At 51.0% G+C, this 23,926-nt stretch overlaps 1 protein-coding gene and 3 pseudogenes across 1 annotated transcript in view; 3 read left to right on the top strand and 1 right to left on the bottom strand.

Annotated features, from left to right (window-relative positions):
• Positions 1-755: 755 nt before the first annotated feature.
• Positions 756-23,926, top strand: part of LOC136635922 (pre-mRNA 3'-end-processing factor FIP1-like) — a 28,585-nt gene continuing 5,414 nt past the window's right edge. Inside the window, exons 1-14 of the mRNA XM_066610997.1 lie at positions 756-919; positions 5,505-5,541; positions 6,642-6,723; positions 7,550-7,656; positions 8,702-8,760; positions 9,405-9,515; positions 11,211-11,341; positions 11,689-11,813; positions 14,087-14,192; positions 15,680-15,863; positions 19,034-19,060; positions 20,367-20,424; positions 21,356-21,411; positions 23,041-23,209. Of these exons, the coding sequence (XP_066467094.1) occupies positions 847-919; positions 5,505-5,541; positions 6,642-6,723; positions 7,550-7,656; positions 8,702-8,760; positions 9,405-9,515; positions 11,211-11,341; positions 11,689-11,813; positions 14,087-14,192; positions 15,680-15,863; positions 19,034-19,060; positions 20,367-20,424; positions 21,356-21,411; positions 23,041-23,209 (1,325 nt within the window). The 5' untranslated portion in view covers positions 756-846. The remainder of the gene's footprint in view (positions 920-5,504; positions 5,542-6,641; positions 6,724-7,549; positions 7,657-8,701; positions 8,761-9,404; positions 9,516-11,210; positions 11,342-11,688; positions 11,814-14,086; positions 14,193-15,679; positions 15,864-19,033; positions 19,061-20,366; positions 20,425-21,355; positions 21,412-23,040; positions 23,210-23,926) is intronic.
• On the top strand, positions 3,634-3,753 carry LOC136635925 (5S ribosomal RNA; annotated as a pseudogene).
• Positions 12,114-12,236, bottom strand: LOC136635924 (5S ribosomal RNA; annotated as a pseudogene).
• Positions 18,820-18,936, top strand: LOC136635923 (5S ribosomal RNA; annotated as a pseudogene).

Below are 23,926 nucleotides of genomic sequence, written 5' to 3'. Positions count from 1 at the left end.
AATGGTCCCAATCTGATAAATTTGGAGCTCAGCGAACACTCTAGAAGGGTGTCCCCCCCCCCCCATAGTAAAAAGGATAAAAGAGGCTTGAGCAGCTGGTAAAGTGAAACATTGTTTTTAGGCTTGTGAAGATAGGTGGGTCCCAACAGAGTGCGCTAAAAAGTTATAAGGGGATGAACATGAAATGATAACATGTAACATGCAATGATATCCCATGGTGGCGTGATTCAAAAATACCAAGATTTTAACCCTTTTGGCCAGTAGTGGTGTCGGACACGCACCCCTCCCACGTGCCACCCAGTGCAGCCCACGCACTGGATGCATGTTCCCTGCAGCTTGGGGGTGCCCTCCTTGCTTGCAGGATGCAGCACTCGCCCCATTGGCACAACAGCATCAGCACTGGAAAGCTGGGCAGGATCGGGCCCGGAGGCTGCAGCCCCGGCCACACCGACCTGGGAGTAAGCCCCACTGGCCATCACGGGGCTTCCTTCCGAGTAGACATGCCTGGCTGGGCCCCTCTCCCCAGGGGGAGCCAAGGCTGCCGCCCTCTGCACACTTACCTGGGAGTAAGCCCCGCTGACTGCAGTGGGGCTTACTCCTGAGTAGACGCGGCTGGCCGGCCGTCCCTCCCAGCCGCAGCCGCCGCGCAGCATCCCTGGCGCTAGGACCTGGCCGCGCCTCCGCGCAGGAGCCCCCCCGGCAGCGGCTGCTCTGGCTCGGCGGCTCCCACGTTGCTTCCTCTCCCGCCCGGCGCGGCCTCCTCCGGGGGGAAAGGGCGATGGCGGCGGCGGCGGCGGCGCTGGGGCGGGGGGCGCGGCGGCTGTGAGCGCTGCCCGCATCCCGGCCATGGCCAGCGAGCTGGAGCCTCCGGCCGGGCAGCTGGAGGCCGACGAGGACGAGGAGCACTGGCTCTACGGGGGTGGGTAGGAGGCCGGCTGCGGGGGGGGAAGGCTGGGGGTCGTGCGGGGAGGGGGAGGGGGAGGAAGGCTGGGGGAGGAAGAGGAAGGCCGGGGCTGCTGGCGCTGCTTGCCAGCCCCGATGCGGGCGCGGGGGATGCGCTCCTGCGGGCCCGGCGCGCGGGTCCCACTTCCCGGCCGCGCGCCCCTCCCGCCGCGCCCCCTTAGCCGGCCGTGGGGAGGAGATGCGGCGGCGCGGGGGCAGCCTCCGCCGGTGGGCAGTGCGGGGGCGGCAGGGCGGGCAGGGCATCCCCAAGGCGCAGCCCCCAGGCGGGCGCAGACGCGGGCAGGGCAGGGCAGGGTCTGCCTGGAGGCTCAGCCGCTCCTAGTGGCAGAGAGAGGCGTGGCCCTGGTGGCCAGCCAGGTCTCTGCCCGGCTCCTGTGGGCAAGAGCAGCCAGGACCTTGGGATGGTGCCCTTTGAGGTGGATGTGCCTTCCTGGCCCTCCTGTGTGGCATCCAGAGAGCGTGTGTTGCCTAGAATGGAGGAGGCCATCCCAGGCAGGGCCGGCCTGACATTTCCTTGCCCAGACGCCAACTGCTGGCCTCCCCTCGCCTGCTGGGGCCTCCACCTGCTCCAGCCTGGATTGAGAAAAGGAACCCAGTGACACAGGAAGTGCAGAGGAGAGACGTTCTAGCCCGCCACTCTCCTTTCCGCGCCCCCCCCCCCGCTTCCTTTTTCAATCCAGGGACTGGAAGGAGAGGAGCGGTGGAGCTGTGTGGGCAGACGAAGATGGCGCCTGAGGCGACTGCCTCAGGGGCCGGGTCTTGGCCCTGGTGCTGCTCTTCATCCGTTTCCCCAGAGCCGACAGCCAGCAAGCTCTGTTCTCAGAGATGCCTTGACCTCCATGCACCTTTTTTACCTTCGGAAACTCTGAGGCTGGCTGAGTGATGCTCAAGGGGATTGCTGAGGTTGGCATCTGTGCTGCAGTCGCTCAGGTGTTGCTCTGTTTGTTTGCTCATCAGATGTCTGGACCGCACTTCAGGTGAAATATTTCCAGGGCAACCAACATGTTGATACAGTACAATCAAATTCGACACAGAGCAGCAGGTACAATGGGAGCACTGAGGACAGTTCCGCAAAGGAAGAGATCCTCATCCAGGGACAGCAGGAGATGAAGGCAGGCCCCCAGCAGGCCTCTCTGGGGAGAGAGAATTCCCCTGCTGCCAAGGAGGCCATCCTGCCCAGTTCCCACTTGCCTTGCTTTGGAAGATGGCTTCTGGCCACAGCCAACTTGAGCCAATTCAGGCTGAGAACCTAGGCTTGAATGTTTGGTCTGCCAAGCATCTTATATAGCAGGGGTGCCCAAACCCCGGCCTGGGGGCCACTTGCGGCCCTCGCGGCCTCTCAATGCGGCCCTCAGGGAGCCCCCAGTCTCCAATGAGTCTCTGGCCCTCCGGAGATTTGTTGAAGCCCGCACTGGCCCAATGCAACTTCTCTCAGCGTGAGGGCGACTGTTTGACCTCTCGTGTGAGCTGTGGGATGAGAGCTTCCTCCACTGCTTGCTGTTCCACGTCTGTGATGCAGCAGCGGCAGCAAAGGAAAGGCCAGCCTTGCTTTGTGCAAGGCCTTTTATAGGCCTTGAGCTATTGCAAGACCTTCATTCATTTATATAAGTTCATCTTTAATATATTCATTTATGAAAACTTATGTAAATTTATTCAAATTTTCAATGAAAATTAATTCTTTTTTCCCCCGGCCCCCGACACAGTGTCAGAGAGCTGATGTGGCCCTCCTGCCTAAAACTTTGGACACCCCTGCTGTATAGGGTGCATTTGGCCCACAGGTTCCAGCAATGCTGTCCTTCAAGGTTTATATGCATTCTTGCCCCCCCCTCCGTATCACATCCAGAGAGTGGCCCAGTGAGTGTGTGCGTTTGCAAAGAATTCATGAGACTATCAGCCTCGCCTGCTTTGCGGGGTTATTGTGGGGCCCGAACAAAGAGACAGCCTCATCTGCTGCCTGAGTATGCAGGCATGCAGGACTTGATTTCGATGAGCAAAACTTTGCCCCGTCATCCTAGCATTCTTAGTTAATTTATATAGCAGTTGCTTGCTGTTGGAGCATTGAAGAGGGATGTGCAGCTGTTGCTTCTGAGCTGTTTTGTAAAAGGGCATGTGCGCATAGAGGCGTAATGCTCTGCCCCGGTGCCTGGGGCAGTGATATCGCATGCTGTCACTTCTGGGTTGTCCCTGGAGAAAGCAACACTTGCTGTGACAGCTTCACACCTCTCATTCCATGGAGGCTTCTTCAAAGGGAAGAAGTGCAAGGCAGTCACTTACGAGTTCTCCTGGAGATGGAGGTGCTGGTGGCTTTGTCCCCCCCCCCCCCCGTACCTTCTCCTGTGGAGACTCCCCTTTGAAGGAAAAGGAATGGGGAGTTGTGAAGCCATCAGCGTCTCCTCTGTAACTAGGGCAGAGCCTGAGGGGCAGTCATGCGTCCCCTTGGCGTAGCACTCAGGGCACAGGCCCTGTGTCCAGGTCAAATGCGAAAAATAGACACGAATGTCCAGGGATGCCAATGACTGAAACACATTTGACCAGGACATATTCAGGATGCAAGTATCCTAGTATAGTTGGCCTTCATTATACTTAGGTTTGGCACCCACACATTTGACTTAGTGCAACATTTGACCCACACATTTGACTTAGTCGATCTTGATGCTGTTGATTCTAAGTCACATTAGCAACCGTTACCCTGCACATGCCTGATCTCATCTGATCTTGAAAGCTAAGCAGGGTTACGCCTGGTTAGTACTTGGATGGGAGACCGCCTGGGAATACCGGGTGCTGTAGGCTTATACCATGATCTCGGAAGCTAAGCAGGGTCAGGCCTGGTTAGTACTTGGATGGGAGACCACCTGGGAATACCCGGTGCTGTAGGCTTATATCATAGTCTTTCGAGACTGAAGCTTGCCAACCAACCAGGTGCTGACCCCACATCTGGAGGGCCTCAAGGACCTCCTTGACACAGTTGCATTTGTGAGGTCCTTGAGGCCCTCCGTGCAGATTTTATTATCCACGGATATCAGTAACCACGGTGTGTGTCCATGTGTCCAGGAGCAGATACTCTATGGATATTGAGGACCCACTGTACCATGTAAAAAGTGCAGAGAGGGGTCTGACTGTACCTCCAAGGCCAGGGTATTGTGTAGGGCACATCACCAAGAAGGTCCCATACCGGGAGGACATCCCTGAGCATAGATCTTTGTATGTGAAGCCCGTCATGATTGGCAGGGATGACAATGTTGCTGCAGGCCTGAACGCAATTGCTTGCCTGGCTGCGTGTCATCGCCAAAGACAATCTCCAGACAGCCACACATGGAGGGTGTACAAAAGTTGGTACTGTATGTTTTGATTTGGGTTTCAGCCAGGAGTGACTAACCAGATCTGTGTCGGCTGCCAGGCAGGGAGAAGATGTGTGTGTGGGCCAGTGTTTTTGTGGACTTGAATATGTTGATATTTCTATGCATCAGTCATTTAAATGCTTTTGGGTTCCTGGAGTGGAACATGAACATTGTACTGGCCAAAGGGCTTAAGTTATGGTGTTTTGAGGAAGGGGGTGTCAGGAAAGGGGTTCGTCTAGAGGTGCAGACAGGGTTGTGCAGTTGTCTGGTTGGTTGGACCAATGAGTGTTATTTCTCTGATTTAATGTCGTGTACATCTTATTCTGTGATCTTAAGAAGTTTGTAGAAGACTTCTTTCATAAGTCAAGAACTCGGGTCCCCTGATGAAATCGGTGATAGGCTCAAGAGGGGCAAAAGAAACTGCTTAAATCAGTCCACAGTTTAACAGTTGTGGTTGTGGCCAGTGTCCTTGACAGCTTTCAAAGAGGATTAGATACTTTCATTGGAGGAGGAGAGACAGTTATCTCAACTGCAGTTAGCCATAATAATTCAGTAGAGCCTCCACAGCCAGCAGAAGCATACCACTTAGTCGTTGGTACTGGTGAGCGAGCAATAGCCCTACCTTCAAGGCTTAATTAGCACTTCCTGTAAGCACTTGGGCTGTCATTTTTGGAAAGGATGCTTGGCAAGGTGAACCTGTTGTCCCCTCCAGCAAAGCTCAGGTTAGACTTTGTGGACCAATCCTCTCTTCCTCCTCTCACCTATTTGCATGTGCGAAAACATCTGAAGAGGAAAGTGGCAGAGGTTGAAGGCTGCAGAGGTTTTTAGAGGAGCCTGCAGGTGAAGTAAGAGGAGGAGAGCATCTAGGCCCAGTTGAGGGCCTAGAATAGAATGACCAGAGGGAAAGAGCAGGTGCAGAAGGGGTGGAGGAAGTTGTGTCCTTTGGAGGAGGAACAGGAAGCTGGAGCATTGGTCCATCTCAGTTGGAGTTCATCTTTATGGCTGTTTGTGGGCACCTCATGAGTGATCCCACCTTGGGAGTGCTGTACATTGAATCTTGCCAAAAGGAGGATGGGCCCAAGGTAGTAGCATGCCTTGTAGGTAGGCACGTGCCCGAATGCTGTGGCTCTTTCTCCTTGACGTGACGAGGTCTTGATTCTTGTTGAGTGCAATCTTCTTTTTTCTGGCTTTTTTTTTTTTCAGATGACAATGGCAAGCAAGAAGACGGACTGATTCCTGGGTAAATCTGAACATTTATTCATTCAGCACCAAACACATTTGGGGGATGTAGCCGCTTGTAAGGGCCCAGTGGTGATGCGTTTCTATTCAAAATTTTCTTTAAAATTATAATCGCTTTAAAAGGTGGGTACACTTTAAAGGTGTGTAGGTGGTATGGCGTCAGCAGATGCAGTCGCAGTCATTACCCAGGCACCCCCCACTAAATAATAAGTAAAAACCAAATAGAATGGTTTTTATGTTTTTTTCACAGATCTTGGGATTTTTTAAAATGAGGAATGCAGAAAATGGTGTAATTTTTCCCCCCCATTCTCACAATTTTCTCCTACCTCTAAGGAACACGATATGATGAATGGGCATAGATTGGACCTGACTTTTGCTTGGTTCCCCACCACCACCACCGACACACACATGTTGGTTATATCCAGTTGAAGATCTGTAAAGGGGCTGCTGCAGAGGTTCCCAAACTGGGCATTGCGATTCCGTCGCCAGGGAAACTCTGTCACTACCCCCCTTAAGGGGTGCCGTGATGATGATGGCAGGAACATGATTGCAGTGCTGCTGGGGGGAAGGGGTTTTTTAAAACTTACCCGGAATCGCTATGGCTCTCTGGTGGGTCTGGGGAGCCTGCAACCTCCTCTCCAAATAGCTATAAAATGCAGGGGAACCACTTTCGGTTTTCAGAGTGAAACCAGGAGTGTGTGTGTGTGTGTGTTTTTTTTTGCGTTCCACAGAAGTTCAGAGGTGCAGGGAGACCTGCAGAGGGGGTCTTGGGCTCCTTGGACCCCCCATAGAGCCATAGTGACCCCCAGGTAAGTTTAAAAAACCCCTTTCCCCCCAGCAGCAGCACGACTGTGGAGATTGCATTGTCCCCCTCGCAAACACCAGTTCCCAAACTCTCCTGGGGAGTTTGGGAACCACTGGGCTACAGTCTTTCCCAAAACCCTGTGTTTCCTTGGCTTTGCCTGCTCTCTGTAGCACTAGCTGAGCACCTACCCCATTAGCATCCTGTGACCTTGGAACAAACAGAAGGATTGTTGCAGTGGAGATATTTGGGGGGGGGAAGCTCATCTGCCTGGGTCATGCTTGTCTTGTGTCCCTCAGGCACGCAGAATCTCACCCTTTGCAAAGCGGTCCCCTGGAGAGCAGGGTTCTCAGCAGTGAAGACCGGGAGCTGTTGCATCAAGTGAGTTGTGTAGAAGCTTAGCTGGGCCTTCTGGCTCTTTGCCAAACCTCTTTGGAAGCAACAAGAAATCTAAAACAGGTGGCTGTCCGGTTATGAAGCTCAGGTGCCTTTGTGACTGTGGCCACAGTGACCTGGTTGGATGCCTCCAAGAAGCCCCCAGGCAAGGCAGGAAGGTGGCCATAGGTCTCTCCCACTGTTTGCCCTCGCCGCACATCCAAATAATGTTTGTACTTGGCAGTTCTGTACCACTAGCCTGACTGCTGCTGTGAGCCACTGTGGATGTCTACACTGTTAATGTCTCCAGTCCTTGGCATCTGCAGGGGATCAGTTCATGGAATCCCACAGACACCAAATTCTGCAGATAATCAAATCCACAGGGGGAGGGCAGCGTGGCACTGCAGCGTCTTACCTGGGGAGCCGTGCCAAGCCCTCCGGAAGTCGCGCACGGCCTTGGCTTTCTCAGAGGACCTCCTGGATGTGACTGGAAGTCTCTTCCGGTTTGTACCAGTAACTTCCTGGTCACATCTGGAGGTGTTCTGGGGTGTGGGGAGGGCGCATGGAAAGACCTCAGCCTTCCGGTGATGTGCAGTGAGGTCTAAGGCTGGGGAGGCAGACCCAGAAGTGTGGTGTGATGTGATGACATCACACTGCAAGGCGTTCGGGGGAGGGGGGGCTATCCCAGCACCTGAGCAGTCACGGGGAAGCAGAGCTGTTGCTGCCACAAGCTCTTGTCTCTTCCTGCATGTGAGGCTGTTTTCATTGGAGCTCTGCCTCCCCTAACCACATGTTCCTGCAGCTTTCCTCATGCTTTTTGGGTCTGTTCCAGGCTCTTCCGAGTGGTGAAGATGACGAGGAAGACAGCGATAGTGACAGTGATGACGATGACATCCGAGTCACGATTGGCAACATCAAAACGGGAGCGCCGTCTTACATGTACGTATGTGCAACATGTTCTCGTTGCAGAATCTGATTGATTTAATATCTTATCTTGCTATCCTCTCTATTAGGAAGTCCAGGTGGCATCCAGGAAATGTTTTATGGCAGGTTGGGCATCCCTTATCCAAAGTGTTTGGGACCAGAAGTGTTTTGGATATCGGATTTCTCCCGCATTTTGGAATACTTGCGTATACCTAATGAAATGCAGTCAGTTCTCTTTATAGGTGAATTCGCTTATCCACAAAGGGCAGAATTGCCACCTTCTCTCATTATCTGCACCTCTGCTCTTGTTATCCACTATGCAGAGACCTTCCAGAGGCTGCATGGACCTTAGAGTGGTGCCTGTGACCAGTGCTGACAAAATGGTTGGCAGAAGCTTCCACTGGTCATTTTAGAGGGGTCTGCACTGATTGCAGGTGCTGTTCTGAAGGTCCTTCAGATCTGGAAGGTCTTTGCCGCATTCAGAGATATTTTGGCACATCCTACTGCACTCTGCTGGCTTTCTGAGGGTCTCTGTTGGGTTCTTTTGAATGTATCCCTTCCGCGTAGGGTACCCCTTGTACCTAACTCCATTTATCCCATAGGCTCAAAACAGGACACGTGTGACACCAAGAAAGAGTCCCTGGAAATGGTACACTGGGACAAATAGGGACAGTCACTCTCCTCCTGCTAATAGAAGAGAACCACCACTTGAAACAGGCCTCTTTATCCAGTTAGCTGGATTATCAGGATTCGAGATAAAACCTGAGACCCTGTGCATGCACAGGACGCACTCCGCCATTGAACTATAGTTTATCCACCAACTTTAGGTGGTTGTAGGACCCTACTGAAGGGTCTGGTTAGGGTCTGGTCTTGTGTTACATCTTGAGATTATCGCACCATACGTCCCGTTCCCCCCTTCATCTCTTGGCCCTTCTCGGTCTCCTCCCTCACCCATCAGCCTGATCTGATCCTTGTTGCAATTGAAACATGATATGAGTGGGCAGAAGTGTCTTCTAATGCTTTGATCTGAGCATGTTTTGGTTCTTTGTCTTCTCTCCAGGGGGACCCCTATGAATCTGAATTTGAAAACAGGTAGAGGCTATGGAGTGTCTGCATCAGGTATGGGAATTTTGTGGTGTGCTTTTTGTCAGCCTCTGTTTTGACGTCTGTCGTAAGATCAGGACAGGAGGCAAGCAATGTCTCTGGGTGACATAGGGGTGGGCGCATGTAATATTGAAAGCTGCCTTCCAGGACAGTCAGACCATTGGTCCAGTGGCTCCGTCTTACCCACACTGGCTGGCTGAGACTCTGTTAAAATGTTTATATAACACCTTTCCATTTGAACAATAGAAAGGCAAAATAATGCCCAAGGTGGCAAGGAATGATCAGGCCAATTCTGCTAATTTAAATTCGTCACCTGCCTGTCTGCTCCTCCAGGCCTTCAGAGTGGTCTGTATGATTCTGACAATCCCCCAACAGGTGGGATTCAAAGAGCAACTTCAGGCAAGCCCAAGGCAATTGATGGTCTTGAAACAGGACCCCCTTTCAGAAGTGGTGTGCTGTGCAGGCTAATAGCACAGCAATGCTCTCAGTCGCTAAAACCCAACGCAAGCAAGGAGAGCATGTGACTGACTCTGGAAATGGGGAGTTTTGCAGGAGGGAGGCTAAGTGCACGGGAAGGTCTTCAACCCGAGCAGTTGCAGGTGAGCGGATCAGAAGCATGGCTCCTTTGCGCTAACCACCTGCCTTCTCTTTCTCCCAAGCCAAGCTGCAGCCCAAAGGTATTGATTTAGAGGCTGCTGGAAATATAAACGGATTGCCTGTCATCGAAGTGGATTTTGAATCCTTCGAAGACAAACCGTGGAGGAAACCAGGTGGGGCCTCAGAGTTTCTTGTGGTAAATATTATCCATAGATTTCTTTTTTGTCTGCATTCAGTTGCTGGTCCCAGTGCGGGGGAGGGAGGTGTATGGCACCCGTATTGGGCCGTATTGGGCCACGCTTTGTGGTGAGATTTAGGAGCGGCTTCCTTTTGGGCGGAAAGGTGGAATTGCCTTTTGAACAATGCCGTGGACAGATCCCTGCAGAAATTCCAGCTGAAAGAGGCTGCTGGTGGCAAAGGCCTGCACCTGACCTCTGCCATCGTGGATTTCTTTGGGGTTCCTTCCCATGGGTTTCACTCTGCAGAAACTTACTTGAAAACCTGGAGGGAGCTGGAGCTTCTTCCCTGAAAGCAGTGGCGTACCAAAGTCATTTGGCACCCGAGGCCCATAAATTTTTGGCTCTCCCTCCTTGGCAAAATTATTTTCAGTAACTCATGACATGAAATGAGTAATAAGAGCCGGAGAAGAAGCTCAAGACAGTGAACCTGTTCTTTAAATTGAGTTTTGTAGAGATACAATGTATATACTAATTTTGTAAGTTTGTATATTTATATGTGTACATTTTATATATAACTTTGTAACTTTGGGAAATGAAAGTGTACCCATAAACGTGCTTGCAGGTGGCTGCAGCCAGATCACGGCTGTGGTCAGAGTCACCCCTGCCGCTATCTTGGGGCAGCCTCTCAGACACCCCCCTGCAGCCTGGCACCTACCCCCCCCTACCCACCCTGTTTGTGCATCCCTGTCTAGAAGGAAAGGCTAAAGCATTGGGGGGTCTTTAGGAAAAAGAGGAAGTGTGATGTGGTAACAGTGCAGCCATTTCCAACCAGTGTGCCGCAAATGGTCCGTCGGTGTGCTGTGGGAGGAGGGTCATTTGTCAGTAGGGCCGTTGGAGGATGTGAACCCTCTCCCCATAGTGCGATGTGCCTTGTCAGGTGTCAAAAAATTGATGGTGGGCCTTGACCATTTTAGCACCTTATCAGTGTGCCTGGTTGTGCTTCCAGCTGCAACAGAAAAAATCACCCACAATGCAACAGGCCAGGTTCCACATTTTTGGCAGGGCTTTGTCAAACCTTAGTTCCCTATTACTGTTTATGAATATATTTATAAGTTGGGCCCTCCTTGGTGTCCATGGACTGGAGGTGGCTTCTGGCTGGGTCAGGGAGGCCTTCTGAGGTCCAGGGAGGCCATGAAAAACCTCCGGAGGGCTGGGTAAGTTGTTGCAGCACTGCACTGGGCTTCCCTGAGGATTCGGTTATCCACAGAATTTGGAAACTGCCAGGGGTTCTGGAACAGATCCCTCGTGGATAGGAAGTTATCAAAGAGGGTTGGCTTCCGCTTGCAAGAAGTTTCTTACTTTCTTTCAAATGTAGGAGAGGGTTTGAAAATGTGATTCTCCATGTACCAGACTGAAATGTGGTGCAGGTTGGTCTCCACCTCAGGACTCTACTGTCTCTCTTGCACCTCCCCTAACCAAATGTGTCTGCTTGACCTGAGGACACTATCTCCTGATCTTGTCTGATCTTGGAAGCTAAGCAGGGTCAGGCCTGGTTAGTACTTGGATGGGAGACCACCTGGGAATACCAGGTGCTGTAGGCTTATACCATAGTCTTTCGAGACTGAAGGTTGCCAATCAACCATGGGTCTCAAGGGCCTTTCACCTTCACATTTTTTGCTTTGCTTCCAGGCGCCGACCTTTCAGATTATTTCAATTATGGATTTAATGAGGAAACATGGAAAGCCTATTGTGAAAAGCAGCGGCGTCTTCAGCTTGGCTTGGAGCCATCCACCCCCGTCAGTACGGAGAATAAGATCACGGTAAGAGGTGGAGTTGGACACACACACACATATACACGGCTCTGAAAGACTCGGTAGTGCTGACTTGCAACGGAGTGGGAGGGCATGTTGTGTGGAGACCGATAGTGTTGGAGCAGAGCCACAACTTGGGCAGATGCAGGGCCAGCCCAAGGCCTCCTGATGCATCATACCAAATGCTGACCCCCTTAAATGATGAACGTCAGAAGAGCACCACTGAATCAGGTCAAGGGCCCATCTAGTCCAGCTTCCTGTACCTCACAGTGGCCCACCAGATGCCTCTGGGAGCAGACAAAATCTCTGTGTCCTGTGGCTACTCCCTTGCATTGATCCTCTTTTTATTTGCTTAGGTCCAACAAGGAAGAACAGGAAATGCAGAGAAAGAACCAGAAAACAATATTATCAAAATGGATTTCAAAACGGATTTTGTAGCCTTGGTTGGAGGGCGAATAAAAGCAGGCCCTCCCCCTAACAGGTACTCCTCTGTGTTGTCCGTTTGCGTGTTCCGCCCAGTCGGTCCCAAATTGTTCTTGTGCAAATCTTGGGCTTGCTGGAGAACAAGCCCTATGTGGAAAAACTGAGGGAACTTGGTACGTTTAACCTGGAGAAGAGAAGGCTGTAAATTTTATATATGGTGCTCTTCAAATTCCAGAAGGGCTGTCCTATAGAGGGAGGCACACATCTGTTCTCAGCTGGCTCTAAGAGTAGAATGAGATCCAGTGGGTTCAAACTGCAAGATGGTTGGCAACCTTCAGTCTCGAAAGTCTATGGTATAAGCCTACAGCACCCGGTATTCCCAGGCGGTCTCCCATCCAAGTACTAACCAGGCCTGACCCTGCTTAGCTTCCGAGATCAGACAAGATCGGGAGATAGTGTTCAGTATAGGGAGATGGTTGGCAACCTTCAGTCTTGAAAGACGATGGTATAAGCCTACAGCGCCCGGTATTCCCCGGCGGTCTCCCATCCAAGTACTAACCAGGCCTGACACTGCTTAGCTTCTGAGATCAGACGAGATCGGGCATGTGCAGGGCAAGAGAGGAGGTTCCAGCTGGACATCAGGAAGAAATTCTGGACATTCAAGGCAGTTTGGCAGTGGAACAGATTGCCAAGGGAGGTGGAGGATTCCCCTTCCCTGGAGATCTCCAAGCAGACCCACCTGCTGGAGATGCGGTAGGAGGATTTGCTGCTCTAGGTAGGGGTGGACTAGATGACCTTGTGGGCACCTTGTAACTCTATGATTCTATGCAATCTGGAACAGATCCCTCGTGGATAGGAAGTTATCAAAGAGGGTTGGCTTCCGCTTGCAAGAAGTTTCTTACTTACTGTCTTTAAAATGTAGGCGAGGAGATTGTCTTGCAATCTGTCTCTCATTGACTTGATTCTTTCAACTCCATTCTCTCTGGTGTTTGTATTACCCAGAAGAACATTGACAGTGACCCAATTGATTTCCATGCGTTTGTGTCTTTCTGCCGCTCTCATTATTTCTGCTCGCGCTCCTTCCGCTTCTAAATATTCCACTGGGGCAGTTGTGCTGCACCGCTCTCTGCAGCCTCTTCTGCTAAATACCTCTTAGTGTGCATTCTGCACATTAATCCAGAACACTGCCCAGTGCAAGCCTGGAGAATGCGAAGGAGAAAATAAAGATTGCAGGGAGCGTTTGGCTGGAAGGTTTGGTTCATCTCCCTTTGACTCCCCTCAGTGAGAACAACTCTCTGCTTCAGTGTCCCGTCCCGTCCCCCCTGCCCTGCTTTCTGAAGCCAGTCATGCAGCAAAAGTCTGAGAGACAGTGTACATGCTCCCTTTATCACCCCCAGGATGCACAAAGGTTGTGCACGGCTGGCTCTTCGTGGCCATGGTTACTGTAAGACTTCAAAAAGCAAGGAAGAGGATTAAGAACCTTTGCCCCTCCCCCTAACCAAGGTTACCAGGACTTTATTTATTTATACAGGTATTTATATACCGCCTTTCTTTGGTCCTCAGATTTCTCCTCGGACTTTAATCCAAGGCGGTTTACATAGGCAGGCTATTCTAAACCCCCGTAGGGAATAGTTCTAGTCTTTCATAGAACTCCTCCTTCCAGCTGAATTCTGAATTCCTTCCCGGTCTGGCCTCTCTCTGGCCCTTCGCCTCCCACGCTCCACTTGCCGGCAACTCCTCTCTGCCACTGAGGGTTAGCTCATCAGTATATCAGCGTGTCGTCAGTTCTCGGGTACTTCCGGTTGTTTCGAACTGGCAGCCTCAGATCTTCAGGCGTACAAGGCGGCAGCTCTGCCGACTGAGCCAGACCTCCTGCCAATCTGACTTTGATAGGCTATCTGACTATCTGAGCCAGACCTCCTTATCTGACTTGGGAAGATAAGAGACGGGAGGTAAAAGGTGCAAGTTGGAGGGAGCTTGCCAGGATGCTGTCCAGGTTCAGCAGTTAGACTGAAGACCTGGAAGATGCAGGTTCAAATCCCCGCTCAGTCAGAAATCTTCCTGGGTGACCTTGGGCCAGTAGCCTCAGCCTCACCTGCCTCACAGGGTTGTTGTGAGACAAAAAGAGGGGAGGAACCGTGTACACCATCCTGAGCTCTTTGGAGGAAGGGCAACATAAAAATGAGGAAAATCAGGCACACAGGGGTGGCAGTAGCTGTGTGCGTGCGTAGTAGTCTGTGGTCCTGCCAGCAGGGTATGGTGAGGATGTTACTTTTTCATGTGGGTGCTGAGAACCCCAGCAGACGGTCCTTTCCCTTCCCTTTGTACCAGGAAGCTGGGCGGGACCATCGATGTGATTGGTGGACAGGCGGGCACCATTCGGCGGGTCGAAGGAAGGCGGCGCGATAAGCACGCCTCGGAAGAGAATCCCATTCAGGTGAGGCGTTCTTCTCCCAGGCCTGTGTGTTGAAAATTGGACCCTGTTCTTCTCTGTGTGACTCCAGCAAGCAAGTGGCTTCCGCCAGCCCCTTGTGTTTGGGGCGTCAACCTGCAGGGGGCAGATTCTAGCTTTGAGCTACATTTAATGTTTTCTAACTTTATTTTGGAACAGTACAATGAAAGGGATTATATCTCCACTGGGAGACAAGGCCGGGACAAGCGCAGCTGGCCCCTCTGGCACTGGGGCCCTGACTCTCGACATCACCCCAAGCACCGCCTGACCCAGAAGTAATTGAAGCGATGTGATGACGTCACCACCAATTACTTCTCGGTCACAGCAGGGTCCGAGTGGCCGACTTTCTTCACAGGAAAAAAAAAGACTGGCTGCTCAGAGTGGCTTGCAACTGCTCTCAGTGCCCATGAGGGGGAGGTGCAGGAGAAGGTACTATAGTCACAAGGAGGCTTCTGCAGTACCTTCTCCTGCACCCTGCTTTGCAACTTCTCACCCCTGCAGCTGACTTCATCCTCCTCCTCCTCTTTGCCACCTCTGGGAGTGGAGCAGTCATTGGATACCCCTCAAGGCATGGTGCCTGGTTTCCCCTTAGCTATACCACTGGGCAGGGAGAAGGAATGGCTGGAAATGTGGAGAACTAGTTCAGAGTTGTGTGCTGTAGGTAATTTGCCCAGGCTCTGTGCATCTCATATACAGCAGACCTTTAACTGTATCTACCCACAACAATTCCTTGCCCTCTCTTCCTTCCTGTCTCTCTTGATGTCATTGACTGACCCACTTGAATGTCACTGTCACACCTTTGGCTACCATTGGCTTAACGGCTACACCATAATTCAGAGGTGGAGTGTTTTACCTTGAAGGCAGAGGTTCCTGGTTCAATCCCATTATCTCCGAACAAGGCTGGAAAAGACCCCTGCTTTTGGGTTCTTGGAGAAGCGCTGCCTAACAGAGCAGCCAAAATGAGTCAGATAGAACCCAGATCCACCTAGTGGAAGGCAGTGTTGGATGTTGCACATGTTAGATAAATCAAGTCACTAGAAATGATTTAGTGACTTGAAATTTCACCCATCTAGAAATTTCAGATGGGACCTTGTTTTGAGGGGAGTGGTTCTGGGATGCTGATGAAAGTAAAAGTGGGGTCATCTGTAGCTTGGAATTTTCTCGGCACACATTAGCATTTAGGATACTAAAAAGGTCTCTCTCTCTCCCTTGGTATGCCGTTTCAAGCTCTGTGCTGAAGTGTTATCAAAAACCACACTGATGCCTGGCTTCTTCCCGGAGAGATCCCCGTGGCCACATACAATCTGGCTGTGTGTGCTAGAAAAACCGACCACCTCTGCTCATAGAGAGAAAGTTGTAGTTCTGGACAATCTAACTAATTGTACTTAACTTATTCCGATTTCGCTAGTTGAAGGGAGGAGTGAGGAACTGCTAACTAGAGCCTTCTCCGTCTTTTCTGCCGTGCTTTAAAGGTTCTCGGGGACCACGGAAGCAAGTCGCAGGCCCCGCAGCCGTCTCAGCAGCCACCTCAGCAGCAGCCATTTACTCCACCAACCGGTCCTCCGCCGCCGCCAATGGGCGGCCCACCTCCGCCGCACTTCCTCCACCCTCCTCCACCTCCAGTGACTTCCGTCCCGCCACCTCTCCATCCTCCCGGTAGGTGCCTGGTACTAGTGTTGGCTAACCTAACCAGGGCGCTCTAGATCAGCAGCGTTCGTTGTTGGCAACCTTCAGTCTCGGAAGACTCTGGTATCGCACTCTGAAAGGTGGTTCTGGCACAGCGTCTAGTGTGGCTGAAAAGGCCGATTCGGGAGTGACAATCCCTTCCACTCCGGGAGCAAGTGCAGTCTGTCCCTGGTCTGTCTCCCTGGCTATGGGCCTTCCTTCTTTGCCTCTTTGCCTCAGACTGTTGGCCAAGCGTCTCTTCAAACTGGGAAAGGCCGTGCTGCACAGCCTGCCTCCAAGCGGGCCACTCAGAGGCCAGGGTCAGCAGGGTCAGAGGCCAGATCAGCAGCACTACTTTTAAATATGATGGTGGGATTCACTCCTATGTAGCCTTGGAACTCTCTCCTTGCAGCTTAAGGGAGTTTAGATGGCCACAGATCACTTTTGAGGTCTCATTCCTCTGTTAACACTGAGAAGGGTAAGAGGCAATGGAGAGCTGTTTTTAAGGTCCCAGGTTCAGGTCCTGCTCAATATAAATACGGGCGTCCCATTGTGCCTGTGGACCTGGTATCCACAGATCCAGTTCTCCACACACAGAGACAATATAGGGCATGATGGGAGTGCTCTCAGCATGCTCCATTATTTTTTATTTCATTTAAAGAACCTGTGTGGGGTGGGGGAAGGAATAAGATCTCTGCAACCTCTAGCCCTTTCTTTCCCTTCAAACCTTGCTCCCTTTCACTGGGAAAGCAGGGGCCAGATTGCCCTACTCCAGGGGTTGGAACCTGTGGCTCTAGAGCCACATATGGCTCTTTCAGCTGTCTGCTGCGGCTCCTCCAGGTGAAAGTGGCAAAGGGGTTAACAGGAGGCACCTGTGCTGGGAGGGCAGGCTGCTTCCCTCCGCCCCCTGAGCTCACTGCCCTCCTCTCCCTTCACCCCCACCTGCCCCACATTGGTTTCCCTTTTCAATTTTGCCCGCTCTGCAGGCTTAAGCTCCTGTTTTTCCCTTCCCCAACTCTCCAGCAGGCTCAGCCAATCAGCATCCAGCAGGCTCCTGGCTTTTTCTGTTGGAATGGCTCAGGGCCCTTCACTGGCTGACCACCAGCCAATCCTGAGCCTCCCTCCTTCTCAGCCCTTGCAAGCCCGCCTTTCCCTGAGCAGGTCCCCACTCAGTGCAAGGAGAGGCTTTTCCTCCACAGCAGAGGAGACATCCTGTGTGTCTACTCAGTAGTAAGCCCCATTACAGCAGATGAAGCTTACTCCCAGGAAAGGGTGCCTGGGATGCCAGCCTTGGAGCCAGTGGGAGCCCATGCAGGTCTGTTTGAGAGTAAGCCCCAATGTAGTTCCTGGGCTACACCCAGCAAGGTGTGGAGGGCTGTAGCCTCAGCCCCCTCCTATGCAGGTCTACTCACAAGTAGTCAGTGAGGCTTCCTCCCAGGAAAGTGTGGAGAGGACTGCAACCTGAGAGCTCCAACCAACTTGTCTGCTCAGAAGTCCCATTGTAGTCAATGGGGCTTACTCCCAGGATAGTGTGGAGAGGGTTGCAGCCTGAGTGAGGGAGGACAGGCAGGCAGGGCAGAAGCTGGCCTGTGGCTGCCCCCCCTTCTTCTCTTCCCCACCTCTGGAGTCTGTGTCCTTTTTTCCATCCAGCAGGGTGCCTCTGGAAGGTGGGGGGGAGTTCTTTAGTATCCATGTAAGATAAGCAGATGTCATAACCGATAATGTATTGGAATCCTGGAAGATCTGGTGAGGAGCTAGATGTGGTGTCAGCAGTGGCCCCTTTAAGGGTAAGGCCTGGGCATCCAGCAGAGTGTGCTGCACAGCTGCAGCCACTTGAAGGCAATAGGGCCCTCAGGGATATAAGGAGCACCTGAGGAAGGGGGTGTGGGTTGTAGAAGGAGTGCAGGTTGGAGAGGAGACTGACTGACTGGGCTTATTGACTTTGACTTGGATACTCTTGACTGATTTGACTGACTTACTTTGGAATCTGATCTTGGACTGTGACTTGGCTTATTGACTTTGGACTCTGCCCTGGATGCTCTGACTGACTTTGTGAATAATGGACTGCTGGAGACACTGGAGTTTGGTGTGTGGCTGCTGTGCCCAAGACCTGCTGAGGACCCAGGGTCTGCTGTAGTGGTGGGAGGCTGCTGGCAGGAGAGAGGACCTCTGCAGGTTGAACAGGCGAGCTATGCTGGTGGTGGGGTCCAGCAGGAGTGCAGGGCAGAACCAGGGTCATTTGTTGGGGGAAAGAAGGGGAGCTAATTTGCTTAAAGTGGGCATAATTCTCCAGGCAGAGAATGGCCTTGGAATCGGGCAAAACACCATAGAGGACCAGGCGTCTGAAAACACAGGACAAGAATGTATGACAAAACTAACTAAAAGCTACAAGAGGGGGCTACATTATAAAAACAGGACCTATAAGAGCATAAAGGCAAAAAAAAAAACAAAACTATATATGCAGTATTATCTTCATTTTAGATGTCAAAAGGGTTTTGTGGCTCCTGAGGTTTTTTCCCCTCCGGAAAACGGGTCCAAATGGCTCTTTGAGTGTTTAAGGTTGCTGACCCCTGCCCTACTCCAAGGACCAGAATGCTGCGATCTTACTCCTTCCTCCACGCGGGGCATAAGAACAGCCCCGCTGGGTCAGGCCATAGGCCCATCTAGCCCTGCTTCCTGTATCTCACAGCGGCCCACCAAATGCCCCAGGGAGCACACCAGATCACAAGAGACCTGCAAGGCCTCCTGGGAATTGTAGTTTAAGAATATAAGAACAGCCCCACTGGATCAGGCCATAGGCCCGTCTAGTCCAGCTTCCTGTGGCCCACCAATGGGACCTGCATGAAGGAAGGGTCAGGTACAGCTGACCAATTCCAGTTTACATAACAGGTGAGCAGCAGTGGCTGCTCAAGTTAGGTTGATCTTGGTGCTATTGATTCTAAGCCACGTTAGCAGCTGTTACCCTGCACATGCCCGATCTCGTCTGATCTCGGAAGCTAAGCAGGGTCAGGCCTGGTTAGTACTTGGATGGGAGACCGCCTGGGAATACCGGGTGCTGTGGGCTTATGCCATAGTCTTTCGAGACTGAAGCTTGCCAACCCTTTTTGCTATTCATTTCCTGGCTGTCGCTGTTCTCACTAGTCTTCTGTTGCTTTCTGTAGGTCTTCCACCACCAGGCCCCATTCCAGGTACGTACCTTAATTAGCCTTTAATAACGATAGTACATTTTTATCTCGCCTTAATTGAATGCTGCGGGAGGGTGAAGAAGCATGGACTAATGTAAGCATGGCCTGCAGAGATCCTGGGCTTGTCCATGGATTTTAATCTTTTTGGGGACGGTGAAGTTCCTGAGAGGGATGGGATCCCATCAGCCAACATCTGGTTGAGTTGAATGCCCTGGGTTGATTATCTTTACAGATTGTCAGATTTGGAGGTTAGCGACTGAACCCCTCACTCCCCCCCCATCATTCCACATGGTGATTTGGGAAGTAGGAACATTGGGGGATTCTTCCTAGCATTTTCCCCTCTGCTTGGCTTTTGGAAGGGGTCCTGCATGTCCCGTTCTGTTCCTCTTCTAAGACCAGTGTTGGGTTAAGTCCATGCAGCTGCAGGTTCAATATACGCAGCTGTGTGTGTGTGTGTGTGTGGTTCTCTATGTGGCTGCATGTGGAACACATGTTTGGTGCTGGGCTGGGGAGCCTCAAAATTTTAGGAAGAGAGAAGCAACAAGTGTAAGATTTTTGTGTTAAACTGGAGTTCCCCACAGTTAAATACCTGGAAGTCAGTAAGATGTAGAGCTTCTCTGGTGCTTAATAGGTAGCTCAGTTCCTAAAAAGCAGAGCCTATAGAGTCCAGAAAAATGATCTGTGGAAGTGTGGTGGTAGTTCCATCTCTGGGATTTGGCATCTCTAGCCCTGTGTGATCACCTGGATGCTAAACTACCTGGCAGCCTTAGGTGTGCTGCTCTGAGGGTGAAGCTACATACGATAAGAGCATCATCAGATCTTTTCTGTATGTTTCCTGTAATGTACAGTGTACCCCCAGCATCTGCAGATTTGACTCACCGTGGATATTGTAGATACCAGAGGAAAGCCACTTTGGTTTGCTTGTCAGACTAGAAGTGGCCACAGGTTCGCGTGTCCACAAATTCGTGTATCTGTGGGGAGGTTTTGGGGTGGATCCCCTGTGGATAAAAAGGGTGGACTGTATAGCAAAACCTGTCCTTGCTCTAATACCATTATGCTGTGTTTTCCCCACCCCATATTATTGCTGCTGAAGAGCATGGGAAAATGTCAGGATTTGGATGTAAGCTCAACTGTACTTTCCTGGGGGTTGGGAGATCTGAAGATGAGGGCATGCCTTTAGCAGCCTCCCTGTGTTCCTCGCAACAGGGGCAGTTCTACCCCGAGCTCCCAGGAGAAGAGGCGGAATGTAAGTGTACAAAATAGTTCTGGTTCCTCTATAATTTGACAGTATTTATGATTTTGATTGCAGGCTTGTTCCCTCCACCTCTCGCTCCACCACCAGCCCTTCTCATTCCTACACTTGATGGGTAAGTGAAAAGTGAACAGATTCAACCGTGAGTTGAGTGCTAAGCTTGTTGTGCATTATGGTGCTGCTGGGACATCATTCCAGTGTGGAGAAGCAAAAGCAGAAGCCAAAAAGGAGGGCTACTAGCCTAGGAAGGACATGCTTCTCTAAAAAGGAGCACCACCTCAAGGAAGAGGTAGCAGTGATAGTCAATGTTTTTTGTTTGTTTTTTTTGCTCATGGCACACTGACCTCTACGATCTTCGCCTCTTCTTCTGACGTCACTTCTGGGAGACGCATCCAGGTTCTGTGGCTCTGTTTCTAGGGCAAGTGTCTGTGGTAGCGAATGGCCTTCCACCGACTCTGCCCTAGAAACGGAGCCACAGAACCCAGAAGACTTTTTCAGCGATTTTCAACTGCTGTGCTCTAAACTTTCGTGGCACACCTCTGGACCTTTTGCAGCACGCCAATATGCCACGGCACACTGGTTAAAAATGGCTGGCTTATAGTAACCACGAGTATCGAAGGTGTTTTGGGAGTTGGGGTAGCGGTGCTCCTTTTTACAGAAGCAGTATGATGGATAGCATGTCAAGCCAAGACCAAATTGATCTGAGGTCAGATTGCTACTCAACCCAGAAGCTGCCTGACACTGCAATCCTATCCACACTTACTGGGAGTAAGCTCCATTGACTACAATGGGATATACTTCTGAGTAGACTTGTATAGGATTGGGCTCTGAGTGACATCAGGCGAATCACTACACCCCTCTACCTTACACGGTGGCAGCTGTGAGAATAAAATGGGGTAGAGAAGAGAGCAGTGGACAGCCAGCCTTGGAGAAAGTGTGGAATAAAAATGTAACAAGGAAAAGCAAAGAAGTAGTTTTGTTCCAGAACTGGAACAAGGGCTCACTAATGGGTCTCCTCTCTGTGTCTTGTCTCTCTCTCCTCAAAGCCAGCCTTCCAGCTACAACAACCGGCAACCACCCCCGTTCGGCTACAACTCTACAGGTGAGCTCTTGGGAGCTCTTGGTGAGCTCTTGCGAGGCACTGCTGCTATGTGGAACCGATTGCCTCCTGGCTTGGGCCTGATGGAGCTGCCAGTTCCCCCTTGGGTTCAGCGGTCCTGGACTGTTCCCATGTCAGTCAAAATTTTCTGTATCTTTGGGAATACCCAGCTGCTAGAAGCCATCTCTGCCAGTCGCTTGTAGGGAATCTGAAGGTGATCTGGAGGTGGTACATGCTGTGGTGCTTGTTTCTGGGCCCAAAATGTTTGTGGTTGCAATTGTTCTCCCTTCATATCAGCAACAGGAAGTCCAGATAGGATTTCCTCTTCCATCACAGCTGAGGCCATGTGCTTACTCCTCTATCCAGTTCTTGAAATTCACTTATTTTTCTGTAATGAACTTTTTATCACCTCTTTGCAAATCCTCTCCATGCCCCCACTTGTCCGTGCCCTCTCCTTCCCCAACATCTCTCCATGTTCACCTGCACACATGGCATCTCCTTGCACATCAGTCTTTCCATGCACTGTCTTGCCTCTGTGGCCTGAAGGGGAAGCCTCCAGCAATGGTGTCCCCCTGGACCACCATCAAATAGGACCATTTGCTTCCCCTTCCTGCCTGGTTTTATTAGCCAGGGGGTGCCTCCCAGCCCTTGTCGGAAACCTACAGAAGCATTCCTCCTCTCCCTTAAACCTGTGTCCAGAAATGCCTGTTGGGTCTCACAGACTAGAAAGCGCATGGCTCAAGCAGTGCTCTGCAAACTACCATGTATTGACACTGTTCTCCACTCACCTCTGGAAAAACTAGTGGGCCAGGCTTTCAATTGAAAATGGTTCCTGTTCCCAAGTAAAGGTGGTCAGCTCCTCATAGATCTGGTCTGTTTTCAGATTGTTGCACTCTGTTTTCAAGCAAAAGCTTGTTAGCTACTAGTTAACTTTTGGAAAAGATAACTCGGACAATGCTTTTTGTGCACTCCTTCTCCTGTGTTTTGTCCATTGTGGTTGAGAATTAATAATAATAATAATAATAATAATAATAATAATAATAATAATAATAATATTCAGTATTTATATACCGCCTTTCTTGGTCTTTATTCAAGACTTTATTCAAGGCGGTTTACACAGGCAGGCTTATTAAATCCACGCAGGGATTTTTACAAATTGAAAGAAGGTTCTCTCTTTCAAGAACCACCACATTCAAGATGTTACACTCCGATCTGGTTTAACATTCTGGCCTCCATCCTCCCACGCTCCGAGCAGATGGAACAGCTCAGCTGCAGCTTGCCGGCTGCTTCAAGGTCGCACGGTGCCGGTGGCCTCGAACTGGCGACCTTGTGGATGTTAATCTTCAGGCAAATGGAGGCTCTACCCTCTAGACCAGACCTCCTGCCCAAGACCTCCTGCCCAGACCTCCTGCCCAATTTCTAGCCAAGAACTTCTTTCTTGGTTCAAATAATTGTATATCATGTGCAATGGGGGGGGGGAGAAATAATGGCAGAAATCAGGCTATTGAATATGTTGGAGCACTTGCATAGGACATGTGTCCATTCCACCATTGTGCAAAGCAAGCCCTGCCATACTGGCAACTGGGCAGTGTGGAATTTCCTTTGTAATACAGCTCTCTCCTTTCTCCACAGAGTCAGGTTTCATTAGCTATCCTCCCATTTCTACATCTCACACGCCCTGGGTGACTACGGTGGACAAAAGTGCCAGCGCCTCCGATGGCAGCCATTGGGAATACTCGGGCTCAAGAAGGGAAAGAGAAAGAGACCGTGATCGAACTCCCACCACCAGTGAATACAACAAGTAAGGGCTGGTGTTGCCTGTGTCAGAACAACATTGGCCACGCAGCTGCTGTGTGGTCTGTGATCATTATTGATCAAGCATAGAACTGGGATGCAAAATGCAACGTAGCTTGGCTTTCATTTTGAGAAGCCAACTTTAAATGTTAACGGCAATGAAAATAGGTGTGGAGAGCGCCATGAAAGAATAAAGGAGGTGAAGGAGTTAATCAGGATTTCGTAGTGATCGGGAGGTGAGATTTGGGTAGCAAGAAGAGCAGAAGTGGAATAAAATCAGTGCGATTTAAACAGGCTTTAGCCTTTCTTGGTGCAGAATCTGGGTGACTGGAAGGGGAGAAGGGCTTCTGCTGTGTGTCTTTGGAGAGGGAAGCAGCCCTGGTGTGGAATAGCCTTGGAGATTCTTGTGGATCGGAAGGGCTGGGCCAGGGGAGGGAGGGAGGAATGGAGAAAAGAATCAAGTTGGTTGAATTAAAATCAAAGGCTTTGCCCAGAACATGATTCTCCCTGCTCAGCTAGGATGCTTTCTTAAGACCAGTATAGATAACCCCTCTTACTTCTATCTTACAAACGTCAGTGCGCAGTTCTGACATGTTTTCATGTCCTTTGCTTTGTAAGGGAACACAAAACAGTTGCATTGGATCAGGACCACTTTACACATGGCAGCAAGAGCTGGGTCAGCTGCTCCCAAAATCCCAAGTGTTTGCTGTATATTTTCAGACAG

The sequence above is a fragment of the Tiliqua scincoides genome, unplaced genomic scaffold, assembly GCF_035046505.1.
Source record: "Tiliqua scincoides isolate rTilSci1 unplaced genomic scaffold, rTilSci1.hap2 HAP2_SCAFFOLD_139, whole genome shotgun sequence".
Classification (NCBI taxonomy): Eukaryota; Metazoa; Chordata; class Lepidosauria; order Squamata; family Scincidae; genus Tiliqua; species Tiliqua scincoides.
This window is presented reverse-complemented; position numbering and strand designations above follow the sequence as displayed.